At 41.2% G+C, this 16,189-nt stretch overlaps 1 protein-coding gene across 1 annotated transcript in view; it reads left to right on the forward strand.

Annotated features, from left to right (window-relative positions):
• The window catches only part of LOC135216499 (uncharacterized), a gene marked incomplete at its 5' end in the record, with an annotated part of 123,124 nt that overhangs the window by 53,959 nt on the left and 52,976 nt on the right, over positions 1-16,189 (forward strand). The window contains 2 exon segments of the mRNA XM_064251870.1: positions 9,676-9,810; positions 10,309-10,436. Coding sequence (XP_064107940.1) covers positions 9,676-9,810; positions 10,309-10,436 — 263 coding nt within the window.

The raw sequence follows: 16,189 nt of genomic DNA on the forward strand, positions 1-16,189 counted from the left end.
CTTACAGTTTGATTGAAAAAAATAAGTTTTTACTATTGAAAAGGTGAGTGAACTCAAGAGATTTACAATGCTGTGTGGCTTATGTCGGCTATTCCATTGTTGGGGTTGTGTGCTACAAACCAGAACCCCCATAGGGGAGGTAGTGCTGTCAGTGGATCTCATGCACTGCACTGTCGGCATTATTTAAGGTTCTTTGCAGCGTTCTTTTGACACCAAGCTGCAACCCTTTTCATACCTCTTACTGTTCCTTCATTTTTATTCTCTCATTGCCATCTTATTTTCACCCTTTGTTTTCTAACCCAGTTTAGACTGCTAGAGGGGTGGTTCGAGGTGGGCCTTTAACTGTTAGTTATGAAAAATACAAATTAGTTACAAATTTGGTATTTGTTCATACACGAAACAAACCTTCGGTCTTAACATTAGGATAGACTTACTATTGGAGGGAGGTAAGTCTCTACAACTGACTGGGAGTTTGCCACCTTATCCATTTCCGAATATATAGGGAAATTCTAAGAGAATGGACAATGAACCTAGGACCAAAGATTTTAGCGGATCTATTGGTTTTCTCCCACTGGGTGTAGATACCATTCTACTGTTACTCTTGTCCCTTGCAACTGGGATCCACCTTCACCCCTCTTTTCCCTATTATCCAGAGGGGTGTGTTGCTACTGAAAAGTATATCATCACCTAAGATAGCTTCACAGTATGGCTGACCACCTCACCTGCATCTAGTCCGTTCCAGCACATGACGGTACTCTCCTTCATATTGCCCGTAGTTAAAGGAGTAGGAAGAAAGTAGTAAGAGACCAGTCATCCCATTCATTCTACTTTCATACCTTCATCTAGACTAGACGCAAACTGACCCCCAGGGCACTGGATGAACTATATCATTTGTTGGGCCGCCACCACTGGACCCAAGGAAAAGTGTCAAGGATCTATGGGAACAACATCTTTCAAATAAAATGAGGTGAAAGTTGTTTGGCGTTTCACACACCAGCTTTCAGAATTCTATCCACAGACATGTTCTTCTTAAATGCCAGGGAAGCACTCACGCCCCATGATGTCATGAGCTCTAGCTCCCACCTGGCTATCTGACCCTCTGTCTTCTGCCGTATAAGCATCTCTGATCGTCTCCCTTAGCCAAACGATATTGTATTCCTGGACACTTCCTTCTTGTTCCGTCCTGTACTTACGAACAACCTCCGGCACCCTGGCCTGAGGTGCCTTGTTCTCTTTAAGTACTCCCTTAGTGCCCTGACGGGGCACAGGAGCATCTCAGCTTTGTCAGTTGTCTACAAAGTCTGCCAAGGAAGGTATGGTAAAGGAGTCGAATCTGCCGTCTACTATTGTTGGATTTTGGGTCTTGGCCACGAATTCTGGACAAACTCAAATACCATTGATCTCCAACCTCTCGAGTGCTTTATGAGATATGAGAGGCCATGTAGCTCCCCCACCCTTTTGGTTGAAGCCAGGCCAATAAGAAGACTGTCTTCAGGGTCAGGCTCCTATCCGTGGACTGCCTTAGTGGTTCGTAGGGGGGTTTTGTCAGACTACTCAGTACCTTGGTCAGATCCCAATCTGGGGCTTTTAGCTCCTTTGGTGGGCATGACTGTTCAAAGCTCCTCATCAGCATGGCCAACTCCCATGAAGACGATATGTCCACTCCTTTCATTCGTAATACTGAGGCTAGAGCCGCCCTGTACCCCCTTCACTGCAGATACAGACATATGTTTTTCTGTTCTGAGATAATATCAGAAAGTCTGCTAACTGCTGATAGTGGTACCGAGTGGAGACAAGTTCCCCTCTGCTACGACACCAATCACAGTATGCTGACCACTTTCCTTGGTATACTGTCGCAGATGATTTTCTGATATTACCTGCCATCTGAGTTGCTGCTTTCTGCGAAAACCCTCGCGCTCGGAGGAGATACTTGACAGTCTCCACCCGTGAAGCGATAGGGAGTTCACCGACTGGTGGTACCTCTCCACGTGCGGCTGACACAGAAGGTTGCTCCATGGAGGTAACTCTCTTGGCACACTCTACTAGGATTTCCAGTCGGTCTGGAAACCACTCTGCTTTCGGCCATAACGGCTACCAGGGTCATCTTGAGGTTTTGAGACCGCATTACCCTGTTCAGAACCTGACGGATAGACAAAATGGAGGAAATGCGTACACGTCCAGATTGTCCCAGGGGTGTTGTAGCGCATCTTTCTGCTACTGCCTCTGCGTCTGGGACTACTGAACAATACACTTCCAACTTTTTGTTGTACCTGGTTGCGAATAGGTCTATGATCGGTCCCTTCCCACAACATGAAGCATCCTGTCCACTACCTGTGGTGCAGGGACCACTCCGTTCCCAGAATCTGATCCCTGCGGCTCAACTTGTCGGCCACTATGTTTCTTTTTCCCGGAATATACTGGCCTTGATGTCTACCAGGTTCTCTATAGCCCACTGGTGAAGTTGAACTGTCATCACATGGAACTGCCGAGAAACTAGGCCTCCTTGCTGTTTATATCGCTACTACTGTGGTGTTGTCTGACATCAATACCACTGAGTGTCCCTTTACTCTCTCCCTGAATTCCTGTAGAGCCAGAAAAGCTGCTTTCAAACTCCAGCACGTTTATATGGAGTTCTCTGTCCTTGCAACTCCATTTTGCTGACACCATCAACTCCTCCATATGGGCTCCCCAGCCTTCTAGTGACGCATCCAGAACAGCAAGAGGTCTGGGGAGGATTGTTGAAGGGGACCCACTGTCAGATTGTCGTCGTTCACCCACCACAGCAAGTCTTTCCTCACTTCTGCCGACAAGGGAATTTGCTCGTACGGGTGATCTACTGTTGGTGACCAAAACAAAACTCCTTCATCCTCCATTGTAGGGACCGAAGGTGTAGCCTTCCTTGTGGTACTAGCTTCTCCAGGGAGGTTAGGATTCCCAGCACCACCTGCCACTGTCTTGCTGGCTGTGTCTGTTTTCCAAGAAAGGCATTCACCACTTGTTTGCATTTCTCTACTCTTTGGTCTGTCGGGAATACTTTTGGCTTGTGTTTGTGTCTATCACCATTCCCAGATATTCCAAACGTTGACTTGGATCCAACTGCGACTTCTCCTGATTCACCACAATACCTAGGCTGTGACAAAGCTGCAGGAGGGCCGCCCTGTCCCTGAGTAATTTCTCCCTGGACTTTGCTAATCACCTAGCCAATCGTCCAGATATCTTATTAGCCTGATCCCCTGAGCATGCGCCCACGCCGACACGAGGGTGAACACTCTTGTAAAAACTTGAGGAGACGTTGTCAATCCGAAGCACAGGACCTTGAATTCGAAAGCTTTCCCTGCAAGACTGAAGCGGAGAAATTTCCTTGAAGGCTGATGGACTGGTATCTGAAAGTATGCGTCCTTTAGATCGACTGTCAGCATAAAGTCTCCGATTCTGACTGCTTGTAGAACCGTTTTCGGAGTTTCCATCTTGAAACTGGTTTTCCTTATAAACAGAATTCAGCGTTGACAGGTCTATTACTGTCCTCCACTCCCCGTTGGCTTTGGGTACCAGGAAAATCCTGCTGTAGAAGCCTTTTGCCGGACTGCATACTTGTTGCACAGCTCCCTTTTCCATCATCTTCACTTCGTCCTGCAGAATAGTGGCCTTCTGAGATTTGTGGGCATAAGTGACGTGGGGTAATGGTTGGATCTGTCAGGGCGGGGTTACCTTCGAACGGGATCAAAATACCCGATCCTGAGAACATCCACCACCCACTGCTCTGCCCTAGTTCCTGCCACACCTTCCAGTGATTTGCCAGGCAACCCCCCACTGGCGTGGCCGAGTGATGGGAGGCGCCCATCCTATCTTCTTGAGCCTCTCCCTCTTCCCCTATTGCCCCTTCCTCTGTTGTTTCTATTGTGAAAGGGCTGATGAGTTATCCTCTTTGGGGAAGAGGGTCTTGTGACTCTATTAGAGATGCTATGTCTCACTGTCTTCTTTCGAGACATCTGCTGTTGTCTTCCCTCCAAAGGAGTAGTTTGACTGTTAGACGTTTTTCCTAACTGCCTGTTGCACCAACCTATCGTTAGTGTCCATCCTTCTTCTATCTATCGCCTCTTCCAGTATGACCTCTGGCAACAGCAGATTGCGATTTCCAAGATATCCCCATTCCTCATTGCTAACAGGGATCCAAATCCACATTGCGGCTTAGTCTGGCCAACGCTGCATCTCTCCTCATTAGCAGGATATTTGCCCAAACATTGGCACTTACGTTTGTCAGGTACGCAATCGCCTTGGAAACCTGACTGTAGTAATCTAATGAACAATGGTTCATCCCACTACTTTTCTTGTTGCTTCCGAGGATGCATCTTCGCCACTGCTGTTGACCAAAGGTCTAACCAAGAAGCAGCCTGAAAGACAGAAGAAGCTGTTTGCTTCTAACGTAGCAGCCTCTTGGTACGTCATCGAAGGGCACTCCATTTTAACCTGATCCAAGGTTAATCCAGGCCTTAACCTTACAACATTAGGGTTCATTTGTCTAGACAGCAAAGGGGACCTTCGGTGTCGTATAATATTTCCTTTGCTTTATCATTGGAGGGGGTGGAATAAATTTAAATGATCTATTAGATCTTAAGGAATTATCCCTCCCTGCAATCTTTGCGTTTACGTGTTGCAAGACCGATTCCGCATGACTCGAACAAGGCAATTCATACAACACCTTGGTATCCCTCTTTAGTCCAAATGCCATGTCAATTCCAGGAGGAAGCATACTGGCCTGGTGTTTCTGTCTTCTCCGAAAGGTTATTGAATTGACGAATCAAATCAATCACCTCTGCATACGAGGCCAGAAACTCTTGGTTTTCTCCTTCCTCCGGCTCTAGTGTACCATTCTCCGTCACAAGGGATGTTGTCTCGCCTCTATCTTCTGACAGACGGCCCCCGGAATTCCACGGCCGCCTGCCCCTACGGCCGCGGTCTCTTTGATCTTTGCTGGCCGCTGTTGGCTCGATCCCGGATAGTCAGCAGGGGAACGAGAATGTCTCACTCTTTCTCTGCTCACGGATCTAGAGCGAAGAATCTCGTCTAGATCTCAAGATGAAGGCTCCCTTAAGACAGAGATAAGTTTCGTCTCTATTAGTATTGGCATCGTTTTTCGAGCGTCGGCGAGCCCGGCCTCGACCTTCTATCCAGACGGGCACTGCCTTCCACGAACGTATCCGCCGAGGTTTGCCAACTCTCTATTTTTCGTACTTTTAATAGGAGCCTTATCGTCCTTCGTACGTATTTTGAACAGCCTTACGGGCGAAACTGGGACCTGCATTCCATCCTCTGCTGCACCTTTCGCCGCCAACGTCGATTTTACCAGCGGTATCGCAGTTTTTTTGCGATCCGAACTGGCAACTCCGCCTCGGCCGCTAGCCCCCGCCGGCCGTCACCTCTCTCGCTTGTTCGGATTCTTGCGAACGGCTTCGTCTGCCAACCTTGTGCTTAATAGCCACTGACTTCCCGACCTTCCTGCTGACTTGGAAATGACAGTCTTGGTCCGAAGATGAGGAAGAATTGATTCTTCTCCTCTTAGCCCGAGGATCTGCCAGGAACTCCCGAATTCTCCTCCAACGCTTGACTGGCGCTCGCCATGACGTTATCAGACTTAGTGATGCGCCGAACTAGAGGACGAAGACGAAGAAAGGCGAATCACACTTTTTCTTTTTGTCTCTCTTATTCATTCTCTTCTCTATATCCGTAATTTCTGCATTACAGTTTGCATTGACGGGTCAGAAGGCGTATTAGCGTCTGGGTGCAGCGAAAAAGGCCGAGAATCTGTCTGTGACGTCATCACGCCTGCCATATCGGAGTGTGACGTATGTTGTGACGTCATCCTCTCGTAGGGAGAGACTGAGAGGTTTCTGCTGGCAACCGCACGTTTGCTGCCAAACTACCTCCCACGTTCTGCATCGCTGTAAACACTGAGTGGGATGGTGAAGCCGCGGCATTAATTCCATAAATTGCAAGCCCGGGGGGATGAGGAACATTCAGCGCTGCCGGACCCTGCTGGAACCGTGACGTCATATAAAGCGCAAGCAGACCATCCAAGGTTGGTACGCCTGCTAGGCCTAGCGCTGACCACGTACCATCTAACCTATGCGCTTGAGTAGCAGGAGCCTGGAACAAAGATGGCGGATCTCCCCCCTCTACTTGCTGGGAACAAAGGAGAGTGCATATTATTCATAAGATTACCCAAGGCCCCTCCTGACGTTTCGATACAGAAACCGCTAGGAGAAACCGAAGGGTATGAGACAAATCAAAAGCAGGTGGAGAAACATATGGAGCAGCCTGGTTTATTGCCGATTACAAAAGAAGCCGGTAATGGTTTGGTCATCCAAAAGATGGCGTCACCACCTTCCTTTTGTATTGGCTTTTCCCATAGAACTTCTTCCACTGTTCCACCGACCAACTCCGCGACAAACAGAACACGGATAAGTAACCGTACATACGTTTTCCCTGCACCTACTACACGTTGGATGAGGATCCGTCGGACACCGAAAGTTAGGAACCTAGAACATGGAAAGCCACTGACTCCTGGGCATTTCCTTTGTCTCCTCTTCGAAACGGTAGACGATCCCGATTTTGAGGCAAAATTCTCCATCATACCACGTATACACTCTTACCACACATGATCACGGATTGGAGAAAAGAAAAGGAATGATAAAAAATGAAATGGATAAAGAACGGGCAAACTGAAAAACCGGCTTTAAATCAGATAGACAGTAACACGTCTTATCTTAAAGGCGGTAGGAAAATAACTGGTGGGTCACAGGTAGCCGTGGGCATTCTGGGTATACATGCCCCATGACTTGGTATAGATGCCATTAGTCCCTGGATCTCACAATGTAATTTTAATTCTACCGTTTTCCAGCTTGGCGCTAGTAAATCCTAATGTTAAGACCTCAGGTTTGTTATTTATGAAAATACAAATTAGTTACGAATTTGGTATATTCCATTCCATTCCTGCAAACCAGAACTACAAGTTGATTTGGTAGTGTTCAACTCAGATGGACCCAGCAGAATCTGATATTACATATATGAATCTATTATCCGTGGGGGCAGATATTCCCAGGAGTCTCTGAACCTGGAAGAATCTCATTAAGCAGGCTTTACAGCAATCTGGAAACCCTTTACCTTTAGCTTTTACAAATGTCAACTCCTCACCTTAATGTGTTGACTGACTGACTGCCTTCTTCTTATAAGCATAGACCCACCATTTTGAGTGTTTGAGCTTGTCAGTCCAGATTTTTCAGTTGAGCTGTAGAGGCTCACCTAACTTACCCAGGAGGAGGTTCCTGTGGATTTCTCAGACCTCTTAACTGAGATATTTCCCACATCTTGAACAGTCTTATCCTTGTTTTCCATCTTCATTAATGAAGAATACCATGTGTCATGTTCTGTGAGTTTATCAGGCTTTACCTGCAGAAAACTTCACAGCAACATCACAAGACCGTTCATGAAGTAGGTAGAAAAATATTGTTTTTTTTTTACTGGCTAAGGTAGGTGATTTGGAGAGCCTGAAAAAATGTGAATCTCTCTCTCTCTCTCTCTCTCTCTCTCTCTCTCTCTCTCTCTCTCTCTCTCTCTCTCTCTCTCTCTCTCTCTCTCTCTCCTGTTACTTTCAATAGAAAGTTCCAAGAAGCGGGTAACAATGATTATCATTTCTTATTGGCTAAGACAATTTATCATAGGGGATTTATAGTAATGTAAGAGAGGGTGAAGTAGTACAGTTGAGGAGCTTGTCTACAAGATTGAAGCACTCTCCACATCCTTGCTTTTTAAGTGAGAAATGTTAGGTGAATTCTAATAGCAGGTATGTTGAGATCCTTAGGTCTTGACATATTGATACTCATTTTCTTGGTGGTCACAGCAAGACAAGTTGTCCTTATTTCATTTAGATTCTATGTTTAAAAGATTCATTATTATCACTTGAGCTCACACAGGAAGTACTGTGTGATATTAGGTATGTGCAGAAGTGCTGTGTGATGTCAGTTATATACAAAAGTACTGTATGGCATAATGAACTCCCAAAGGTACACAAATTACAAACCTGTTATTGCTTCAGATTTCATGGTTTCAGATTTGTAAATACGAATTCCCTGTTCAAATGTTTATCTCATCTGTAGGAGTTACTAAACAGATCCTGCAGTTTTCAGTTGTCCAATTCTGGAATGTTATGCAGCTCGATCCTTTCCACCTTTATTGTGATTTTTTCAAATTATAAAGAATGAATTTGTGTTGATTATAATTTTTGAAAATTATTCAGCTTATGAACCCATTGCAATTCCCACCCCCCAGTGTGGCTGATATCACACAGCTGGTTATTCATACAAGTGAAGAGTGACTAGAGACCCAGCGATCCACTGGCACTTCTATATGTTACTTCTACATGTTTCTCTTTATCTGTAATAGAAGTGTCAGAGTTTGACAACCCCATTTTGGTCTAAATACTTTAATGGGTTTGCATGAAAAAATCATTTGATCTTTTAAAATATATCTTAGAAACTGAAGCCTTTCACTTTAGAAGTGTTAGTTTATAATTTTAAGTTGTCTGAGTAGATTGTTTGTATGTAGTTGATTTCAATGTATGTAGACAATTTTTATATAAGGTTATATAAGGTTAATTGCAATTTGTATGAATATTTACAGTGGCTTTGAATATTATGTGGGTCAGTATTTTCATAGATTAATTTAATGATACAACTGTTTCAAATTTCTGGACTCTCATACGGCTTACCCACAGGATTTTATTTGAATCTTGAATGTGAGGTGAAAAGCCAAGTACATAGTGTTAAGGAAATTGGGCAGCTAAGTAGGAAGAGATGGAATGGAATAGTTAAAAAAATAAAGGACAGAAAGAATTGCAGTTTTGTAGGGTTGCTACCAAGGACCTTTAATACCTTCAATACTGTGCCTTACAAATAGAACATGATGTCCCTCAGAGGGTGCCATAGATCATTTTCCTTAGGGAGTTGCTGATAGTTTCCTTGTACAGTGCTCTGAAGATAGTACTGAAGGTTCTTGGCAGTTTCCCTTCAGTCTTAGCTGCACTGGTTCACAGCCTATAGTTTTGAATCCTTTTCTTTTGTTCCCAACCAACTTTCCCTACTCTCATCTAAGAACAGATTCTGTGAACCATCCATAGGAGATTTCAGAAATGACTCATTGATCTAGTTAAACTAGTTTATTATTTATCAAGTCCTGTATTATGGCTTCTGTTAATTGAGTTGTCCTTTTCATTTGAGAGGATCTTCCTCCACGTCCATGACCCAGTTCCAATTGTGCTTTTTAAAAATATAAACTTTGTAGCAGTCATCATCTTATTAGCGGAATGTTTTTGCATTTTCACTCTAAAAATTGTGCTCTGGATGTCTTCGGTAGACCTTGAAAAGATCTACTCCAAATCATGTTTGTTAACGGCCTCTTCAGATTGTTACTCAATTCTAGTTTTGATAGTATGAGTTATTTGAGATGGGATGAAATAAATTAGAATTGCTTTAGGTCATCACCCCTCCTAACCATTTCTTTACTAATTGAAATATTATCCATTGTTTTGTCTGTATATTTACAGTAAACCACTGCTTAAGTAAAAATAAATTTTCTAATTATAGAGTAAAAAAATTTAAAATTACATTGTCTTGTCAACAGAAATTAAAGCAAGCTCTTGCATCAAGTAGCACTGCGGCAAGGCCTGGATGCAGCAAAACATCAAGGGCCAACACTGCAGATAGAATTGCTGAAATGACACGGTCACGTAATTTCAGCGGTACAAGCAGTACAGAGGTACTATAAGTTTTTTAATTTCTCAGTGTTTTCTTTGTTAAAAATTTATTATTTCACTATAATATTTTGTATCGTCCATTGCAAAGTTAGCTTAATCCTTGGCTAGGCAGACAAATTTACACTTTAGAGCTAACTGTATGAGTCTACTTTATTTAGAGCTAACTGTATGAGTCTACTTTATTTAAAATGGATGGCCTTTGACCATTAATATATTAGAATAGCACTTAGAGTTCCAATTGTAAAATATTATTCACAGACAATATCAACCGCAGGGTCAGAGTAGATGATGTAAGATGAGTGATATAATGTGTCATGTCATATGTGTCACATTTCAAGAGTTAAATCTACTGAAAGATGCAACACTGCTGTCAGTTAGTGTATGTGAATACAAATTCATTTTAACTGTGGGGATTTTGGGTACTTAAGTTTAAAATTGGTTTTGTTGTTTGGTTTACTCATAGAGTTATTAACTTTAAATGTAATTTTTTTTCATTTTAGGGTGAATGTGAAGATGATAGTACAAACAGTTCCAATAATGTAAGTGGAAAAGGAGAAAGAAGACGAAGACATTCTTCAGATAATGAGGATCCTTTAGAAAAAAGAAGAAAGTTCCTGGAAAGAAATAGGTAATTCTTGTATGAGGAGTTATGAATCTTTCAAGTGCAAGTTTCCTATAGGTGAATTCCACATTATGAGCTTAGAAAAAAATCTTTTGGTTTTGTCATAAAAAGTTTATAAACCTTTCCTAGATAAGCACTAATTCATGCCCACCTCAACTAAATTCATTACATACTTAACAATCTTTGAAACATTTGAACTTGTTCAGTTCTTAGAAAAATGTACGCACAGGCAGTCCCCGGTTATTGGAGGGGGTATTGTTACGACAGCTAGATGATAAACACCAATAACTGGATTTTGGCACCTGTGTTAGGTATGTATCAGTGCCAATGTTCTGTTATTGGCAATTTCTGGCGCTAGACAAGCCCCATAAAACTGGATCATTAATAACTGGGGACTGCCTGTATTTGTATGGGGGTCAATGTTGCTGTAATTAAGTTTCCTTCGGTACATTTTTCTTATAAGAAAACTTTTGCCATATGTTCCTTTGCACATCCACTCATCTTTTACCATAATTTGCATTTTGTCTGTCAGCTTAAACTTAACATCCCAAATAGAGAAATCATGCCAGTTCATTAATAGTGAAGGATAAACTGTTTAAAGAGAAATAACCAAGAAACTAAAATCAGACATTTGTGAGCTTGCTGTCAAATGCCTTCTTGTAATCAACATATGGCAACAGTGTCTTGACAGACTCCTCTAATCTGTGTAACTCTTGACCTTTCTGAAGGTAGCTTGCTCATATACAACTGGTGTAAGTGCAGTGCCTCAGTGATTACTACATTCTTTCAGGCTACCTTTGTTTGGTACCTTTGCTATGGCTTATAAATCCCAGTTATTAGGCTTTGTTTTCCCATTCACTACTTTGCACCCTCATGCTGTGCCCTCTAGGCATTACTGTACTTCTGTTATTCTTTTTCTTCCATCTTAATTCATCCTCTCCACAGTTGTTTTCATAGTGCAGCTACAAATTTTCCTTCCTGTTACACCTTGAAAACCTTTTTACTCTCCTTCCCATTTAGTGCTGAACAACCTCATAGGTCCAAGCGCTTGACCTTTGGCCTAAATTTTATACTATTCAATATTTCCTATTCCGCAAAGCAGTCTAGTAATTGTACTCAATGTCTATACAAAAATACCCCAAACCTGCACGATTCAAGTTGCATGAATTCACAGACTCAAACTTTTCATTGGAACCTAACTAATTGTTCAGTGGAACTTAACTAATTGTCACACAAGTTTTTCACAGACATGCAAACATTTGCAAATCCTCAAGAAACCCTGCAAAAGTGTTTGTATAATTTTTAATTTCATTTATAAGTTCTCAAGGTGTTTGTTAAGTTGAATAACAAATAATAAAAATTATAATTCTCTCTCTCTCTCTCTCTCTCTCTCTCTCTCTCTCTCTCTCTCTCTCTCTCTCTCTCTCTCTCTCTCTCTCTCTCTCTCTGCTGCAAGAGTTAGAAGTACGTATGTATGTCAATATATACCTTTAAGGGTACTAATGTTTAAGATAACTTTGAAATTATATTAAGATAACTTTGAAATTATATTAATACAATCTCTAAGATTAATAAAGTAATATGATAATAATTTAAGGTGAATTTGATGCAGGATGTTACATAAGGTCTACATTTGGTGTTTCTATTCCTTGCTTCCTTTTATTTCTCTCTCTCGCTCTCTCTCAGCAAAAGAATTGATAGACAGACAAATAGATAATTGTTCAGCCCTCTCTTTCTCTCTTGTCTGGAAAAGATATATGTATTTATGGGAGGGAAGAAGTGTTGCATTAAGTTCATTTCAATCTTTTGATACCATAAGAAGTTATTCTCTCTCTCTCTCTCTCTCTCTCTCTCTCTCTCTCTCTCTCTCTCTCTCTCTCTCTCTCTCTCTCTCTCTCTCTCTCTCTCTCTGTTATTGGCTGTTTACATATTTCTAATGGTAAAATGTTTCAGATGACTTTGAGATGATATTAATAATACCATTTCAATGGTATATTTGATGTAGGATGATACTTTAAGTGTACATTAGGTATTTGAACTTTCAAGATAGGCACATATAAGCCTTTTCAGAGGGGAGTTAACAATTTGCGGGTTCGAGCTATTCGCGGGGATGCCTGGTACCCATCCCCCATGAATATGGGGGGAAAACTGTAATGGCGCTAGACAAGCACCATAAAACCTGATTGCCATCAACTGAGTTTCCAATAACCAGGGACTGCCTGTAGATGTCTTTGGGCAGGGTATCTACGTCCGTCCAACTTCCCTCCGCTGCTCTCTGATCATCCTCTCCTGCACTCGATGTACATCTGATGTTCTTTGAAGCACTTGGCTCTCCCGGAGGAAGTGACGAAGATGATGGACAAGGGTACAGTGCGGGTTCTACAGTCAAGTCTTCCTAGTGCTGAAGGCCATTGGCAATTGGAGGCCAGTGGTAGACCTTTCAACACTGAACCACTTCATCAAGAAGACAAGGTTCAGGATGGAGACATGCCCAACAGTCTTGGCAGCTGTGAGGGAGAATGACTTCATGCTGTCTGTAGACTTGAAGGACATCTACTTCCAGATTCCTATTCTCCCTTCATCCAGATTCCTCCACTTTAGTCTTAGGGAGCAGGTCTTCCAGTTCAAGGTCCTTCGCTTTGGCTTGACAATAGCTCCCCAGGTGTTCATAAGTCTTTATCCTAGTGTCGACATAGGCTTATGCTGAGGGGATTCACCTGTTGAGATATCTTGACGATTGGCTGGTCTTGGCAAGTTCCCAGGAGAAATTGGGTGAGGACAGGGACCTTCTTCTCCAGTTTTGTCAGAGCCTAGGTATCGTGATAAATCTGGAGAAGTCCAATCTACTTCTTAACCAGAGGATTCTTACCTGGGAATGGTGATAGATACAGCGTCGTCAAAGTTTTTTCCGTTGGACCAGAGGTTACAGAAATTCAGGACTGGCTCACTCCTTATTTCGGTGGTGAGCAACTATCTTACCAGTGACAAAGTACTTCTGGCTCTCTCTATTCTGTCTTGAGAAGCTGGTCCCTCAAGGGCATCTTCACATTTGATGTCTGCAGTGGAGACTGAAGAATTTTTGGTCCCCAGCAGGAGATTCCCCTTAGCTCCAGGTCCCTCTGTCAGCAGAGGTAAGAAGCAACCTTCATTGGTGGTTGGATGACTAGAACCTGACAGTGGGAGTTCCTCTGCATTCACACCCTTTGGATCTACTCCTGTTCTCGGACACCTCCTCAGAAGGTTGGGGTGCTCATCTCGGTGGGTGTTGAGCTCTCAGGGTGAACAACTCCACATCAACATGTTGGAGTTGAAAGCAGCTTTCTTGGGTCTTCAGGAGTTTAGAGAAAGGGTGCTGGGTCACTCTGTTGTTCTGATGTCAGACAACACGGTGGTAGCGTATATGAACAAATGGGGAAGTGGCTGGTGTCTCGCCAACTTTACTTGTTAACCCTTAAACGCCTAGCCGGTATTTCCGAGAGTGTCTCCCGTATGCTGGCGGCGTTCGCGAGTGAGCGCCGAAGCGGAAAAAAATTGTTTTTTAAAAATCACATCACGCTTAATTTTCAAGATTAAGAGTTCATTTTTGGCTCCTTTTTTTGTCATTGCCTGAAGTTTAGTATGCAACCACCAGAAATGAAAAAAATATCATTATCATATATAAATATTTGAATATGTGACAGCATGAAAAACAATTTCACATATCATTGAATACATTTCGCACTGTGAGCAAAACGGTTAAAGGTAATGAGTTAATTATTTTTTTGTTGTATTATACACTAAATTGCGATGATTTTGGTATATAACAAATTGTAAAACAATCAAAGCAACACAGAGAAAATATTATCACAATATGATGCATGAATTCGTAACGCGCAGACAGAAAAAAAAAGCTGTTTTCAAAAATTTACCATAAATCAAAATATTGTGCTAGAGACTTCCCGTTTATTGCAAAATGAAGGTAATTGATTGAATATTACTAGACTGTAAGCGTTGTAGCTTACAATTGCAGTTTTCTACTATTTCAGTCGAGTTAAAGTTGACCGAAGGTCAAATTTTTTCCCTTTATCGTTATTTATATGAAAATATTTCAAAACTGATAAAAGCAACAACCATGGGTTGTTTATTGTTGTATTCTACATGAAATTGCTTACATTTTCATATATAAAGCTTTATTTAACTTCTAATTTAAAATGGTGCAAACATTACAACAATCAGACGAAAAAATTTATGATTTTTTCGGAAGAGTTACCGTGTGGACGTAAGGAAAAAGTTTTTTTCATAAATTCACCATAAATCAAAATATTGTGCTAGAGACTTCCAATTTGTTGAAAAATAAAGGTAAATGATTGAATATTACTATACTGTAAGAGTTTTAGCTTACAATTGCGTTTTGTTTACCATTTCGGTCGAGTCAAAGTTGACCGAAGGTTGGAATTTTGGCATTTATCGTTATTTATATGAAAATATTTCAAAACTGATAAAAGCTACAACCATGGGTTGTTTATTGTTGTATTCTACATGAAATTGCACACATTTTCATATATAAAACTTTATGTAACTTCTACTTTAAAATGGTGCAAACATTATGACAATCGGACAAAAAAATTTCTGATTTTTTTTTAAAGAGTTACCGCACGGACGTAAGGAAATTTTTTTTTTTTTTTTTTTTTTTTTTTTCTTCTTAAATTCACCGTAAATCGAAATATTGTGCTAGAGACTTCCAATTTGTTGCAAATTAAAGGTATATGATTGAATATTATTAGAATGTAAGAGTTTTAGCTTACAATTTCGTTTTTCGTCCATTTCGGTAGTCAAAGTTGACCGAAGGTTGATATTTTGGCATTTATCGTTATTTATACGAAAAAATTTCAAAACTGATAAAAGCTACAACCATGAGTTGTTTATTTGTTGTATTCTTCATGAAATTGCGCAAATTTTCATATATAAAACTTTATGTAACGGCTAAGGTAAAACTGTGCAAACATTATGACAATCGGACGAAAAAATTTTGATTTTTTCGGCAGTTTCCGCACGGACATAGGAAAAAGTTTTTTTTCTAAAATTCACCATAAATCGAAATATTGTGCTAGAGACTTCCAATTTGTTGCAAAATGAAGGTAAATGATTGAGGTATTACTAGAATGTAAGAGTTTTAGCTTACAAATGCGGATTTTGACCATTTCTGTCGAGTCAAAGTTGACCGAAGGTTGAAATTTTGGCACTTATCGTTATTTATATGAAAATATTTCAAAACCGATAAAAGCTACAACCATGGGTTGTTTTTAGCTGTATTCAATTTGTTGCAAAATGAAGGTAAATGATTGAATATTACTAGGATATAAGAGTTTTAGCTTACAATTGCGTTTTTCAACCATTTTGGTGGAGTGAAAGTTGACTGAAGGTTGAAATTTTGGCACTTATCATTATTTAAATGAAAATATTTCAAAACTGGTAAAAGCTACAATCATGAGTATTTTTTTGTTGTATTCTACATAAAATTGCACACATTTTCATATATAATACTCTATGTAACGGCTAATATAAAAGGGTGTAAAAATTATGTCAAAGTGACAGAATCATTTCGGAGATGTGTGTCTGATGCTTTTTAGTGCGAGAAGAAAGAAATTCGCGCTTGTGCGCCTGGGTAACGATTGTAAACAAAACAACAGCTTGATCCGTGAGCTCCTAGCATCCCCCAAGGCGCGTGATTCAAAAGTTTTTGCTTAGTAGGCCTATAACTATTTTTCTGCGAATTTTTA

This window comes from Macrobrachium nipponense, chromosome 6, assembly GCF_015104395.2.
Source record: "Macrobrachium nipponense isolate FS-2020 chromosome 6, ASM1510439v2, whole genome shotgun sequence".
NCBI classification, from domain to species: Eukaryota; Metazoa; Arthropoda; class Malacostraca; order Decapoda; family Palaemonidae; genus Macrobrachium; species Macrobrachium nipponense.